At 51.0% G+C, this 12,708-nt stretch overlaps 2 protein-coding genes across 10 annotated transcripts in view; both read right to left on the reverse strand.

Annotated features, from left to right (window-relative positions):
• Window positions 1-337: 337 nt before the first annotated feature.
• On the reverse strand, window positions 338-6,153 carry Ddx41 (DEAD-box helicase 41). 2 transcript variants are annotated; one of them, XM_026783143.1, is made up of 17 exons: window positions 5,846-6,153; window positions 5,660-5,770; window positions 5,317-5,476; window positions 5,159-5,233; window positions 4,985-5,045; window positions 4,753-4,889; window positions 4,031-4,103; window positions 3,767-3,920; window positions 3,553-3,632; window positions 2,609-2,771; window positions 1,960-2,091; window positions 1,644-1,715; window positions 1,422-1,518; window positions 1,135-1,284; window positions 978-1,049; window positions 755-865; window positions 338-631 (listed from the first exon to the last, which is right to left on the reverse strand). In XM_026783143.1, the coding sequence occupies exons 1-17, from the start codon at window positions 5,972-5,974 to the stop codon at window positions 495-497; spliced, it is 1,914 nt and encodes a 637-aa protein (XP_026638944.1). In that variant the 5' UTR covers window positions 5,975-6,153; the 3' UTR covers window positions 338-494. The 2 variants fall into 2 exon arrangements, with proteins under 2 accessions (XP_026638944.1, XP_005355306.2); XM_005355249.3 differs by having other exon boundaries at window positions 3,553-3,689; window positions 5,846-6,151.
• Window positions 6,154-8,969: 2,816 nt separating this feature from the next.
• Fam193b (family with sequence similarity 193 member B) overlaps window positions 8,970-12,708 on the reverse strand; it is a 35,392-nt gene continuing 31,653 nt past the window's right edge. For all 8 annotated transcript variants that reach the window (XM_026782880.1, XM_013349186.2, XM_005355250.2 and 5 more), the window contains 3 exons: window positions 12,562-12,637; window positions 11,466-11,579; window positions 8,970-9,341 (listed from right to left, as the gene is read on the reverse strand). In XM_026782880.1, coding sequence (XP_026638681.1) covers window positions 11,483-11,579; window positions 12,562-12,637 — 173 coding nt within the window. In that variant the 3' untranslated portion in view covers window positions 8,970-9,341; window positions 11,466-11,482. The remainder of the gene's footprint in view (window positions 9,342-11,465; window positions 11,580-12,561; window positions 12,638-12,708) is intronic.

The raw sequence follows: 12,708 nt of genomic DNA on the forward strand, positions 1-12,708 counted from the left end.
TGGGAGCCTGCACGGCAGGGAGGGGTAGCCAGAGGCTTCAGAGGCTCTGGAGCCATCACCGGAGACACTAGTAGCAGTGTCAGATGGCAGAGAGCCCAAGGACACCACCATTTCCCCATGAGCCCCAGCTGTGGTTCCTCTGAATTTTTGGGCATTCCTGACCAATTATCGTGAGCCCCCAGACGGGGACAGCAGCCAGGCAGTCCTTTCTATAGGAGTCTGGCAACTCTGGAAAATGTTAATGTCTTGTCTCAGGATGGTACTGGAGCAGAGGGTGAGGCTTGTCCAGGAACCGGGGAGCAATGGGTGAGAAAGAGGAAGCACTGGTCTGAGATAGAAGGGATTGTGCTTTAATGGCAGTCGGGAAAGGAGAACAAAAATAGTAATTCTGGGGGCACTGGGGTGGCCCAGGCCAGCTGGGCCAAGGGAGCTGGTGTATGCCTGGCTGGAGTCCTGGGACTGATGCCTCCTGGGGAGAGGAGGGAAGAGACAGCTCAGAAGTCCATAGAACTGTGGGCCAGGTAGTCCTTGCGGCCAATATTGCTGACCTGCTTGGTCTGCATAGCTTCAAGCTTGGGGCAGTCAGTGATCCGATGGCCAAGGCCTCCACAGAAGGCACAGCCCCGTTCTCCTGGGAATGAAGAGAAGGGTTAGCAAGGTCACAGGCTCTTGATCTTGACCCCAGACTGACCCTACCGGCCTGGACTGGTTTCCTGGTTCCCAGCCGCACACTGGAGAGGGGCTCCTCACTTACCTCCAATGTCCAACATGGACTCGTCCCCACAGTGCAGCACTTGTAAGACAGGCGGCACCTTCTGCTTGGCCTCCAGCAGCAAGGCTTTGAGGTCCATGAGCACTGACTCGTCTAAGGAAAAGGGATAACAGGCGCCATCAGGTCCCAAACTGGAACTAGAACCCAGATAGCTACACATGGAGGACCCAAAGTAGAACCACAGTAGCTGTGCAGATAGACTCACCACAGGCCTTGTTGATGAAGGTGGTAGCAATGCCTGTGTTTCCTGAACGGCCGGTGCGGCCAATCCGGTGCACTGCAATGAAAGGAACAGCCTCGAGCCCACTACCTGGACGCCTGGCCCTCATCCTGTTCAGCCCACCAATATCCCGGGCTCCTACCATAGTTCTCGATTTCTTCAGGCATGTCATAATTGATGACGTGCTGGATGGCAGGAAAGTCGAGGCCTTTGGAGGCCACATCTGTGGCCACTAAGACATCCTTCTTGCCTTCCCGGAATGCCTCAATGGCCTTGGTCCGCTCTTCCTGGTCTAGGGTGGGTGAGCTATGTGTCAGAACTATAGTAGCAATGTTGGGAGCAGCAAAGGCTGGCCAGGCAGGGGCAGGAATGGGAAGGCACAGAGCCGTCATGACAGCAGGTCTTTGCCAGTGAAGTAACCATCCTGACCTTTGCCCCCATGAATGGCCACCGCTTCAACCCCCTTGAGCAGGAGGTATTCGTGAATGGCATCCACATCTGCTTTCTTCTCTGCAAAGATGAGCACCTGCCCAAAAAGGCCAGCTCTTGTCAGAGGGTATCACCCCGAGTCCCCCAGCAAAGATCCCTACCATCATCTCTCATCCTGGGAACTCTGGGAACTCGGGACCAGCCTAGTCCAGCTGTACTCACAGGTGGGGGTGTCTTCTGCAAACACTCGAGCAGGTATACCATCTTGGCTTCCTCCTTCACGTATTCCACCTCCTGCCACCATAGGGGCCAGGTCAGGTGATCCCAAGGTTAGGTTCACCAGTCATGGCCCTGACACTGCAGCTGGGTCCCCAGTCTAGGCCAGGTGACCAGAAGCCTCTTGCCACTGAGGGGCTGGGCAGCCTAAGAATGGCCTTGGCTAAAGGTCAGAAGGTGGATTCTTCAGTTAACATCAGGGGAGAGTGGCTAGCTTCAGTCTGTACTGTTAAGACTCTGCTCCTTGGGAGTGCCTGCCTACCTGGATGACATCCAAGCTGGCTGCTCCAGCACGTCCCACATTGATGGTGACAGGCTTTACCAGGGCACTCTTGGCAAAGTTCTGAATCTTCTTTGGCATGGTGGCACTAAAGAGCAGGGTCTGCCGCTGGCCCTGAGGGAGTGTGGGGACAGGGACTAAGGCAGTGGTTCTCAACCAGTGGGACATGACCCTTTTGGGGGTTTGTATCAGACATCCTACATATCAGATATTTACAAGTCATTACAGTAGCAAAATTACAGCTATGAATAACAACAAAAATAATTTTATTGGGGGCTGGGGTTCAATTCCCAACACCCACATGGCAGCTCACAACCATCTGTAACTACAGTTCCAGGGGATCTAACACCCTCACACAGATATGAATGCAGACAAAACACCAATGCACATAAAATAAAATTAAATAAAATCTTTAAAAAAATAATTTAATGGTTGGGCGTCACTGTGACATGAGGAACTGTATTAAGGGGCTGCAGCATTAGGAAGGTTGAGAACCACTAAGCTAAGGGCATGCAGGGGTAGATAGAGGGCACACAGGGATGGGGTCTGAGGATGCTGGACAGCTGAGACATAGACCCTGAAAAGCAGAGACCCTCTGCAGGAGTGCCTGGGTGAGGCAGGGGTCAGGCACCTTGAAGTAGGAGAAGATGGTACGGATGTCACCCTCAAAGCCCATGTCTATCATGCGGTCAGCCTCATCCAGGGCCAGGTAGCGACAGATGTCCAGGCTGACCATTTTCTTCTGGAGCAAATCCATGAGGCGTCCAGGCGTGGCTACCATCATGTGGACACCACTGAAAATGGAGAAACCCTGCAGTTCGGGCTGCCTGACTCTCCGAGACATGACCTGCTAAGAGGCCCACTTTGCCTTATGCTGACGCTGTTTCCTTCCCTGCCTCTCAGCACGTGCTCGTGAACTGATTTGGTAGGGGCTGCACTTTTCTGGCCTGCACCTATCCTGAAACATCTTTCCTAAGAGGGCTGCCCTGAGCCTCCAAGACCCCTGATTCCTGCATCCATTTGTTGGCCTCGCTGGGCTCGCTTTCCTGGTAAGTTGACGCTATCTTTTCTGTGCCTGCATCTTCCCTGAGCCTGTGGATACCTCAGACACAGGGATGGGTTCTGGTATGACTATGATCTCAGGGCCTTGTACAGTACAGAGTGCTGGAGATATCTGATGGAGATTGCACTACCTGAATGGAACAGAAGTGCTGTTGGGGTTTGGTCCCTATCGGTACCTTAGTCTCCTTGGTTAATCATAGTGAATAGCTCCGATTTTTCTGGACGCCCTCTGTTTCAGTATCTGAGCTTCTACATGAACTACCCTCTGAGAAATTCAAATAGCACCTTCCCTGCCAAGTTGTCTTCGGCTTCTTATATCCCAGAGAATGGGACATCCCATCTACCACATTCCCACAATACCCAGCCACATCCTTCCATCCCACCCCAACCCGTTTTCCCTCTAGGGCTGGACTCACAGGACTCTGTGAGGATCATACGGTAGTTAAACTAAAGGGTTCTTTTGCATCTCTGGGCACTTTGGGGATGCCTGTGGGACAGGGTGTCTGTACATACTGTCGGATGGTCTCCATCTGCTCTTTCACTGACATTCCCCCAATGCAGAGAGCACAGCGCAGCAGGGGTGAGCTGTCCTCCTGCAGCAGACGACAATAATACTCCAGGATGCCATGTGTCTGCCGGGCCAGCTCTCGCTAAAGATGCAGGGACAAAGCTGGTACCAGAAGTCAGCCCTAGTCCTTCTCCTGGCCCCCAGGCTAGCCTAGCTTACCGAGGGGCAGATGATGAGTCCGTAAGGCCCTTCACGCTTGGAGAAAGGCAACCGCTTCTCTTGTTCCAGGCAGAACATGATGACGGGCAGTGTGAACACTAGTGTCTTGCCTGACCCCGTGAAGGCAATGCCAATCATGTCCCGGCCGGACAGACTGTTGGGAGAGAACAGCTTCAGGATTGAGCCCAGTGAAGACAATGGACAAACGGCCACTGCTTCTCTGCTGTAGGCCCCAAGGACCACACGCCCACAGCCCATACTCACATGGTAGGGATGCCCTGGATCTGAATCGGTGTTGGGTGGAGGATGCCTTTTTTTTTCAGGCCTCGAAGGATGGCTGTAAAAATAATGCGTGTTTTACTAGAGTCCCGAATCCTGTAAAATTAGCTCTTCCTCTAAGTTGCAAGTCATGGAACAGAGGCTTGAGATCATGAAACAATGGATACAATGCTCACTGGCTTCCCAGAGCCACATCTACCTGAGCCTAACAGCATTCTCACTAGGGCTCTGTCTAAGCAGAAGACAGTGAACACATACAGCCAAGGCCTTTGCACACAAGCCTAAAGAAACCCTTTCTCTAGCCAGGAGCGGAGTCCACACCTGTAACCCTGAAGGCAGGAAGCACAGCAAAGTGGGTCTCTCAAGAGAGCCTGCTTGGACCAAGTTCTGAGACAACTAGGACTTCATGATGACACCTGGCTTCAAACCAATCCACCTCGCCACCTCCACACAGGGTGTGATAGGTCATGCCTACAATGTGAGCACTAGCATTCGGTAGGGATGAAGTAGGAGGACGGCTTTGAATCTGAGGTCAGTCTGGGCTGCAGAGTGAGATTCTGTCACAAAAGCACTTCTCCCCTGAAAATGCACCACTACCACCAACCACCAAGGGAAATTCCCACTGCTGAGCTCAGCTGGGGCTGGTGGGGCTACACAATCTCAGGGGCATTACTGTAAAAGCATGGCAACTCCCTCTCCCCCCGTACCGGCAGGAAACTTCATCTCCTTAAAACTCTTGATGGGTGGTGGGATACCATCTCCCTCTACCAGGATGTGGTACTTCTTCCGAACACGCTCATGCCGCTCTTCCGACATGCTCAGGACGTAACGTGGGGGTGTCCAACTATAGGTAGCCAGCGCACAGGAGAGGTCAGCAAGGGCTGTTAGTAGAGCTGGGCCTCGGGGTATCGCTGCCAGTCTTCAGCCACAAAGACATACCTGGTTTTGATTGGATCATCGTATGTGATGCCTTTGGCCATTTCCTTCACTGACATCAAAGCTGGGGAGATAAACAAAGCTCAATGGGGTGACTGCTTCCCAAAGGCCGGACCCCCTTGAGGTTGGGAGGAGGTGGCTCAGCCTACCTCCTCTTTGCACCAGCTATAATCTTACCTCGGCCTTCAGCCACGCTCTCCAGAATCTTTTCTTCTTCCTTCAGTTGCTTTTCTTTTGCCGACTCCTTGCGCGCTGACAAAAGAAGGCAAAGATGTCAGAGAGTCAGAAGCACTGCGCCTCAGGCTCAGAGTCCCTCTCCTTCCTGCTCAGCCCACCTTCAGCCTTCTCTTTGAGGTGCTGGTGCTGATCCAGGAGGCTGACGTTGGACTGAGGGCCCAACGGGATGTCGTCCTCATCTCCTCGGGGCTCACTGCCACTGTCCTGCTGCTCTTCCTCCGCAGCTCCCTTGCGTCTTCGCTGCAGCAGCTTCTGGAGCTGAGGTCCCACCAGTGTCCCTCAGAGTCAAGCCCCAGACTCGGTAGGTGGGAAACATAGCACAGGGAGGGTGGGCGCCAGGAAGCGCACATCTGTCCGGAACTCAGGTTCCCCAGTCCCTCGTCTGACGCGTCCCAAGGTCTCCCCCTCCCGCTGACAAGCCCCCGTAATGCTGCCCCTCACCAGTAGCTGCCGGCGCTGCCGCAACGGCACGTAGGGTACGTAGTCCTCGTCGTCTTCATCCTCATCCTCGGAGCGGCTCCCTCCCGCGGCCGCGTCGTCCCCGCGAGCCCGCTGCAGAGACCCGAGTCAGCCCGCGGCCCCTCCCCCTGCCCGATCCCCCTCGCGTGGACCCAGCCTCATCCCCACCTTCCGCTCGGGTTCCGACTCCTCCATCGTTAGTCGCACACATGCGCAATGCCAGGGAGGGAAAAACCACGCCTCATGTGAGCTCCAATCAGACGGGGAAAAACTGTAGCTGTCGCCTAGCAACATCATGAGCGACGGATCGCATACAGGGACAAACTTCCTCCTGAGCTTTTGTGGGCGAGCGCAAGAGCCTATTCAATGTGTCTGGCAAAGCTTTGTGGGTAACGGGAGGACTTGAGGCATGCGCAGAAGACTCAAGTTGTGTCGTGAAATAACCCGCTGAACAACAGCGGAGCAAGGCGTTCTTCCCCGCATGCGCCTGGGGAGAATGCTGCTCCCTCCGTTGGCCAGGAGTCCCAGCCCAGCTAGAGGGGTTTCCGGGGCTGCCAAAGTAGATGAGACTCCTCACCCTAGGGGTCAGAAATAAAATAATGGTCACGGTGAGTTTGTTTGTTTTTGAGATAGGGCTTCCACTGTCGTGGAACTCACAGATCCACCTGCCTCTGCCTCCTGAGTGCAGGGGTTAAAGACCTGCCAGTCAGTGTTACCGAAGCCCTATTGTCAATGACATAAATCTCAGAGTGACTGGCTCAGGGCTTTCCCGGAAGTGAAGGAATCACCACCAAGAGATTGTACACATACATAGAGGAAGTACACAAATTCCTCAGGGCACAGAGATCTCCAAGGCTGGAGTGAGGTAGGGGGAAAGGAGACTGGGCTCAGGATGTCATGAGTCCAACTTAACTCTAAGGAGGAAGGATAGTTAGAGCTGGCTGTCCCTTCCTAAGCCTGTATCTGCAATGGGTGCATTGATCACAGTACAGTAGGGCCAGAGAGGGAGCAGAGGGACAGGACCGGTGTGAAGACTATCAGGATTTGTTTTTCTAGTGAAGGCTGCCCTCAAACTTGTGGTCTTCCTGCCTCAACTCAGGAGTGCTGGGTTGTGTGTGCCACAATACCTAGCATGGAATCCCACAAAGGCAATGCAAATCAATCTTCAAGATATTCAAGGCTTCTCTTGTAGGAGATAAAGGATGAGCAGTGATTAAGAGAAAAAAGCCAGATGTGGTGGCACACGCCTTTAATTCCAACACTCTCGGCAAGCCAAATTTCTAAATATGAGGCCAGCTGGGACAACACAGTGAATCCCCCCCCCCCCTTTTCTTTTTCAAGACAGGGTTTCTCTGTGTAAACAATCCTGACTGTCCTGGAACTTGCTTTGTAGACCAGGCTGGCCTTGAACTTTCTGAGCTCCACCTGCCTCTGGGACTAAAGGTGTGTGGCCATTGGAAGTGTGAGAAACACAGCTAACAAATATAGAGAAAGGCTTCACCTGGTTTCCCTTCCTTGTACTGGCCAAGAGGCAGGATTTGTGAGCCTGTGGTCTGTGTCCTGTTCTCTTTCTTTAGAAGGAAACTGACACTCAGTCCCATGAAGGGGCCTGGAGGACGAGGAAGGGCCCATCTATGAAGGGCTCTTTGCCTGCAGAGTACACCTCAAGCTATCCACAGAAGCTCAGTTAAGAATGGCATTTAGGGAGGGGTGGCTCAGGGGTTAAGAGCATTTGTTCTTGCAGAGAGCTCAGCTTTGATTTTCAGCACCCACATAGCATCTCACACATTTACACCTCCAGTCCCATGGAATAAAAATGTCCTCTACTGACCTTGGACACTAGGCTCCTGGTGTAAGAAAAACACTCAAGATTACACATAAATCTTAAAGGAGAAAAAAAAAAGACATTTAGGCCTGGTGTGGTGGAACACACCTTAATTACAGCTCTCCAGAGGCAGAGCCAGGAGGATCTCTCCGAGTTTGAAGCCAGCTGCCTACATAGCAAGTTCCAGGACAGCTGGGGCTACAAAACCAAAAAAGAATTGCATTTAATAGAAAATAACTACTCTAGAGCAGTTTGGACATAGCCTATGTGAGGTATTTTTTTAAAATATTTATTTATTTATTTTGTATACAATATTCTGTCTGTATGTTTGCACGCCAGAAGCGGGCACCAGACCTCATTACAGATGGTTTGTGAGCCACCATGTGGTTGCCAGGAATTGAACTCAGGACCTTTGGAAGAGCAGGCAATGCTCTTAACCACTGAGCCATCTCTCCAGCCCGTGAGGTATTTTTTTTAATCAAACCTATTATGTTTAAATATAAATTGGGAAGATAGAAGTGGATTCCTTGACTTTATAGATGTTCATTATCTGTTAAAGTAGGAAGACCATATCCAACCTGTATCCACATGACCATCTTGAAAGGGGAAAACTAAGTGTAAGGCTTAATATTGGAATCAACTAACAGATATACCTCTGGGTGGGTCTGTAAGGGCATTTCCAGGAAGGATTTACTGAGGGGTGAAGACCCTCCTCCATTTCCTAGGTGAGAGTCCTGGACATAAGGAGATCCAAGGGAAAAGCTTTCTGCCTGTTGGTTTTCACCTCACAGGCTAGTCAAAGCCTAGCTTCTGCCTTCCAACGTGGACTAAAGATCAGGTCTCTCCTGGGGGCTGCAGAGATGACTCAGCAGTTAAAAGCACTGTCTACTCTTCAGAGGACCCAGGTTCAATTCCCAGTGTCCACATGGCAGCTCACAACCAACTGTGACTTTAGTCCCAGGGGATTCAGTACCTTCCTCTGACCTCCACAGGCACTGTATGCACGTGGCACACAAACATACATGTGGACAAAACACTCCTACACATAAATAAAAATTAGTAAAAAGAAATAAAGATCAGTGGCTCTCCAGGATTCCTCCAGGCCTTCAGCACTAGACTGGAATTGCTTCATGGACTGAACAGGTACTGGGTCCTCAGCCTCTCCAATGTCTAGAGAGGCAGCCATTGTTGAACTATTCAGCCCATACAGTGTTCCAGGCTCACGTACCTGGAAGGGCCGGGACATGGGAGTCACAGCCTTGTACTTAGCACACTTGACTGGACTGTTCAGTAATGAGTTTCCTCCTCTTTAAATGGGACTATCAGTCCCACTGAGGGTGTTAAGTGAAAACACGACTGTTTCCACAGAGGACTGTTCCATAATGGTGGCCACGACAGACCCTCTGTGTCTGAGTGCACACATCCCACCACTCCCCATTCAGACCAGCAAATCACCATCACACTAAATTCTGTGTCCAAATGTTGCTTTATCTTTCCGCATGGAAGATATTCACAGTATCAAAAGTAAAGAATTAAAAAACAAAACAAACAAAACAAAACAACAAAATCAAACACAAAGAGAGCAGTGTTGGGCCAGCAGTCCCATCAGCCCTTGGCTCACAGGCCAGCCCATCCCTGGGCTCTGAGTGTCAAGGCTGCTTAGCACCAGGAAGCGGCTCTGCTGAGGTCCTGAAAGGCCCCGCACAGCATGGCATCCGTTCCGCTTTTGGTTGGTCAGGGTGGTGGGAGCAGGGAGGGTCAACTCAGGTGGAAGGAGGAGAAGCTACATCTGCAGCTTGAGTTGGGGCCTTGAGATGACCTGAAGTCGACCTGGCAGGGCTGAGGGGGAAAAAATGGCAGAATCACAGTGAGAACCAGCTCCAGCCCCACCTCTCCCCATCCTGGCCCCAGCCTGCCCTGCTGGCTCTGGGTTGAGAGTGGATCACAGCACCAGCCTAGGGCCAGACCCCTGCTGGCTCTGGGCTCCTGTGGAGGTGGTAGTAAGTTTTACTTTTGTTTCTTGGACTGAAAACAAACAATAGACTTCCCGAATGGAGATCTGAAAATTTCCAGTGGAAAATGAAATTTAAAACTGTCCAGAGGTTCTGTCAACATATGGGACAATCTTTGAGAAACCAAACCTACAGCACATCTGTCCAAGTCAGGGCTGTCTGAGAGCTTGGTTGCTGGTTTTCTCACTGACAGATACTGGTGGAGGCAGTTCAGACTCCTGAGGTTCCAAGGAGACAGCCTGGGCTGGGCCCTGAGCCTGCCAGCCCTGCAGGCTCCTATACTGCCTGAAGATGATGGGGAGACTCAAGGAAGTGCACTCATGAGGGTGGGGAGGAGGGCGATGGCCTTCCTATCTTGGAAGAGATCAGCCAAGGCAGAAGATGGCTGGATTAGGTTTCCTAGAAAACCAGTGAAATGTGGGTTTAGTGAGGAGGTGTGACCTTTTCCTTTCCATAGGGGCAACAGATAAATGCCTGGGGTCTTTGCTATTCCTTGTTCTTGTGGTGGTGGGGAAGAAAGGTAAGAGGGTGCTTTAGCCTTACAAGATGCCCTTGGGGTGTGGTAATCCTGGTGTGGCCCAGGGAGCCTGAGGTGACTCTGAAGAGAACAGTGTAACTTGGAGGCAGCCTGTGCATGACACAGGGGCCTCAACTCTGTAGACTTCAGGCCCCTGTACTGCCCCGGGGAGCTGTTCAGGGTCCAGGAAGCTCACCACTTCACCCCTGAGAAGAAGTTTTTAAAGCACAAAAGAGCATAGAGACAGATGGGGACCTCAAGAGTCCCCATATAGGAATAAGGCCACCTGTCCAAGCCTCCCACTGTAGTCAGGGTAGTTATGTAGTTTTCAGACAAAAAGACATGATACAAGTACACAGCACAAGATTAATACATGGAACTGTGGGGCTCAGACATAAAGAGCAGGCTGCTCTCCCAAAGGAACCGTGTTCAATTCCTAACACCCACATGGCAGCTTGTAACTATCTGTAACTGGGATTTGACACCTTCTCATAGACATACATAAAGGCAAAACACCAACGCACATAAAAATAAATTATTAAAAAAAAAGGCAGGCTAGAGAGATGGCTTAGAGATTAAGAGCACTAGCTGCTTTTCTAGAGGTCCTGAATTTGATTCCCAGCAACCACATGGTAGATTACAACCATCTGTAATAAGATCTGGTGCCCTCTTCTGTCATGCAGTCATACACGCAGCAGAACACTACACATAATAAATAAATAAACAAATCTTTAAGAAAAAAAAAAGACATGGACACGAATAGCCTTGGGCCTCAATACAGTGTACAAACTGCCTAGATCTTCTGCAGTAAAGTTCCAGTTTTGGGCACATAGCCTGAAAACATTATCCAATATATCAACAGTTCAGATAAATGGATTTGTGCAGGTATCTGGAGGGAAGGCCAGTTTCTTCCCAAAAGCAGCTTAGCTACTAGTTCCTCAGGGAACATGTCCTGCTGGGGAAGAACCCTCCCTAACACCTCCATGATCAGCAGTGACCTAGAAGGTCTTGCTCTAGCTCACCTGCCCTCACTGTTCCCTTGGGGATGGTCTCTTCTACTGCTTACTGCACTGAGGAAGCAAATGGGACTGAAGCCCAGTGCCCAAGCACAGTGCAACTCTGTTAAATCTACTGGGAGGGAGGCTGAGCCCCAGTGATGCCATCCTAAGAAGCAGACCTTCAGGAGAAGCAGCAGCAAGATTCAGGGAGGGCCTGACCAGGGAGGTGTGATGGAGAACAGAGGCCTTGGGTGTGTAGACACACAGAAAAAGACAGGGTGCAGATCATCAGTCACTGAGCTTGAATATATGGTTGCTACAGGGGTGAAGAAAGCGGGACAGCAAGCCTCAAGTCTTCCTCCCCAGACACAGAAATCAGAATGACTTAGAGGGGCACAGAAAGTGGTGGGTCATGGGAAAAACAGGGTGCAAGTACCAGCTGAGGTCTCTGCCTCACTGAGCTGTGCTAGGAGTGGTTTTCTTGAGGCTGAAGTTGGTCCAGTTCACAGCAACTTTCTGACGAGTTTGCTTTGCAGAATCCAAACAGAACCTATTGGGTTTAGGAAATATGGATAAAACATAGTAAGAAGTTCTCTCCTGTTCTCACTGGATCCTGCCACTACACAAAATATGTCCCATTCACTAAGAAACAAGCTGCAAGTCCAGAATGCTAATGTATACTATAATCCCAGCACTCGGGACTGCCATAAATTTGAGGCCTAGCTCTAAATAGGCACAGCTGTTTCCAGGTGTTTGGGCTTGACAGGCACGAGAACCTCATTGGCTTGAGAACTGCGCACAAGGCCAGGGGACAATGCATGACAACTGCTGTGAGACACAACTTGTCCATCATCTCTACCTTACCCTCGCTGGACTGAGCTGCTGTGAGACACAAACTGTCCATCATCTCTACCTTACCCTTGCTGGACTGAGACTTACCCTCAGACTTTTGTACACACTGCCCTGTGGCTGTCATTTTACTTGGTGAGCTCAGCTCAGTCTTATTCACCTTTCCCAGAAAGGCCTCCTCAATTTCCAGGTTGGTGTGACGGTACCGCACCCCCCTCCCCCAACAGTATTCCCGTCATGCCTTTATGCCTCCACCAGTACCAATCAGTGAGCTTTGTATTTCTGAATCTCTCCTTGTCTAGACTGTTACTAGATTCTGACCCACTAGAAGAGAAGTACAAATAAAAAACCCCAGCACTTGGGAATCAGAGAATGGAATCTCTGGGAGTTTGAAGCCTGCCTAGTTTACATAATGAGTTCTAGGGCAGCTAGGGCTACACTAAAACCCTGTCTGATATGAGCAAGAAATAAAAATATATAATGCTGGAAAAAGTCCCAACATGGCTCCTTCTCCTTATGCCTTGCACCTTCTCAGATGCTAGATCTTGCCAAGTGGCTACCTGGGTTCAGACTACATGGAAGGCCTGGAAGGGTAGTAAGGATCCCCATGAACTTTCTCAGGCCTGAGACACAACATGGGGCTCGGGAATGGACATGGGGAGAAGCAGGCAGCATATACCTACCTCTTGAAGTACTCCACCTCGCGATCTGTCTCATCCATCTCCACCCCATCCATGTCCTTGGGCAGGAACACATCGTCTAGGAAGACACAGCCAGGAGGGCTCAGTGCCCATGGCCAGGCCTCTGGGGTCATGCTGGGGGCAGTGCTG

This window comes from Microtus ochrogaster, chromosome 16 (assembly GCF_000317375.1).
Source record: "Microtus ochrogaster isolate Prairie Vole_2 chromosome 16, MicOch1.0, whole genome shotgun sequence".
Lineage (NCBI taxonomy): Eukaryota > Metazoa > Chordata > Mammalia > Rodentia > Cricetidae > Microtus > Microtus ochrogaster.

Bases quoted from the DNA above. Each gene is read 5' to 3' on its own strand.
- Ddx41 (XM_005355249.3), bottom strand. From the start codon at position 5,974: ATGATGTTGCTAGGCGACAGCTACAGTTTTTCCCCGTCTGATTGGAGC. The intron at 5,477-5,659 runs GTGAGGGGCAGC...GTGGGACCTCAG, and splicing joins GGCAGCGCCGGCAGCTACTG to CTCCAGAAGCTGCTGCAGCG. The intron at 5,234-5,316 runs GTGGGCTGAGCA...TTCTTTTGTCAG, and splicing joins CCTCAAAGAGAAGGCTGAAG to CGCGCAAGGAGTCGGCAAAA.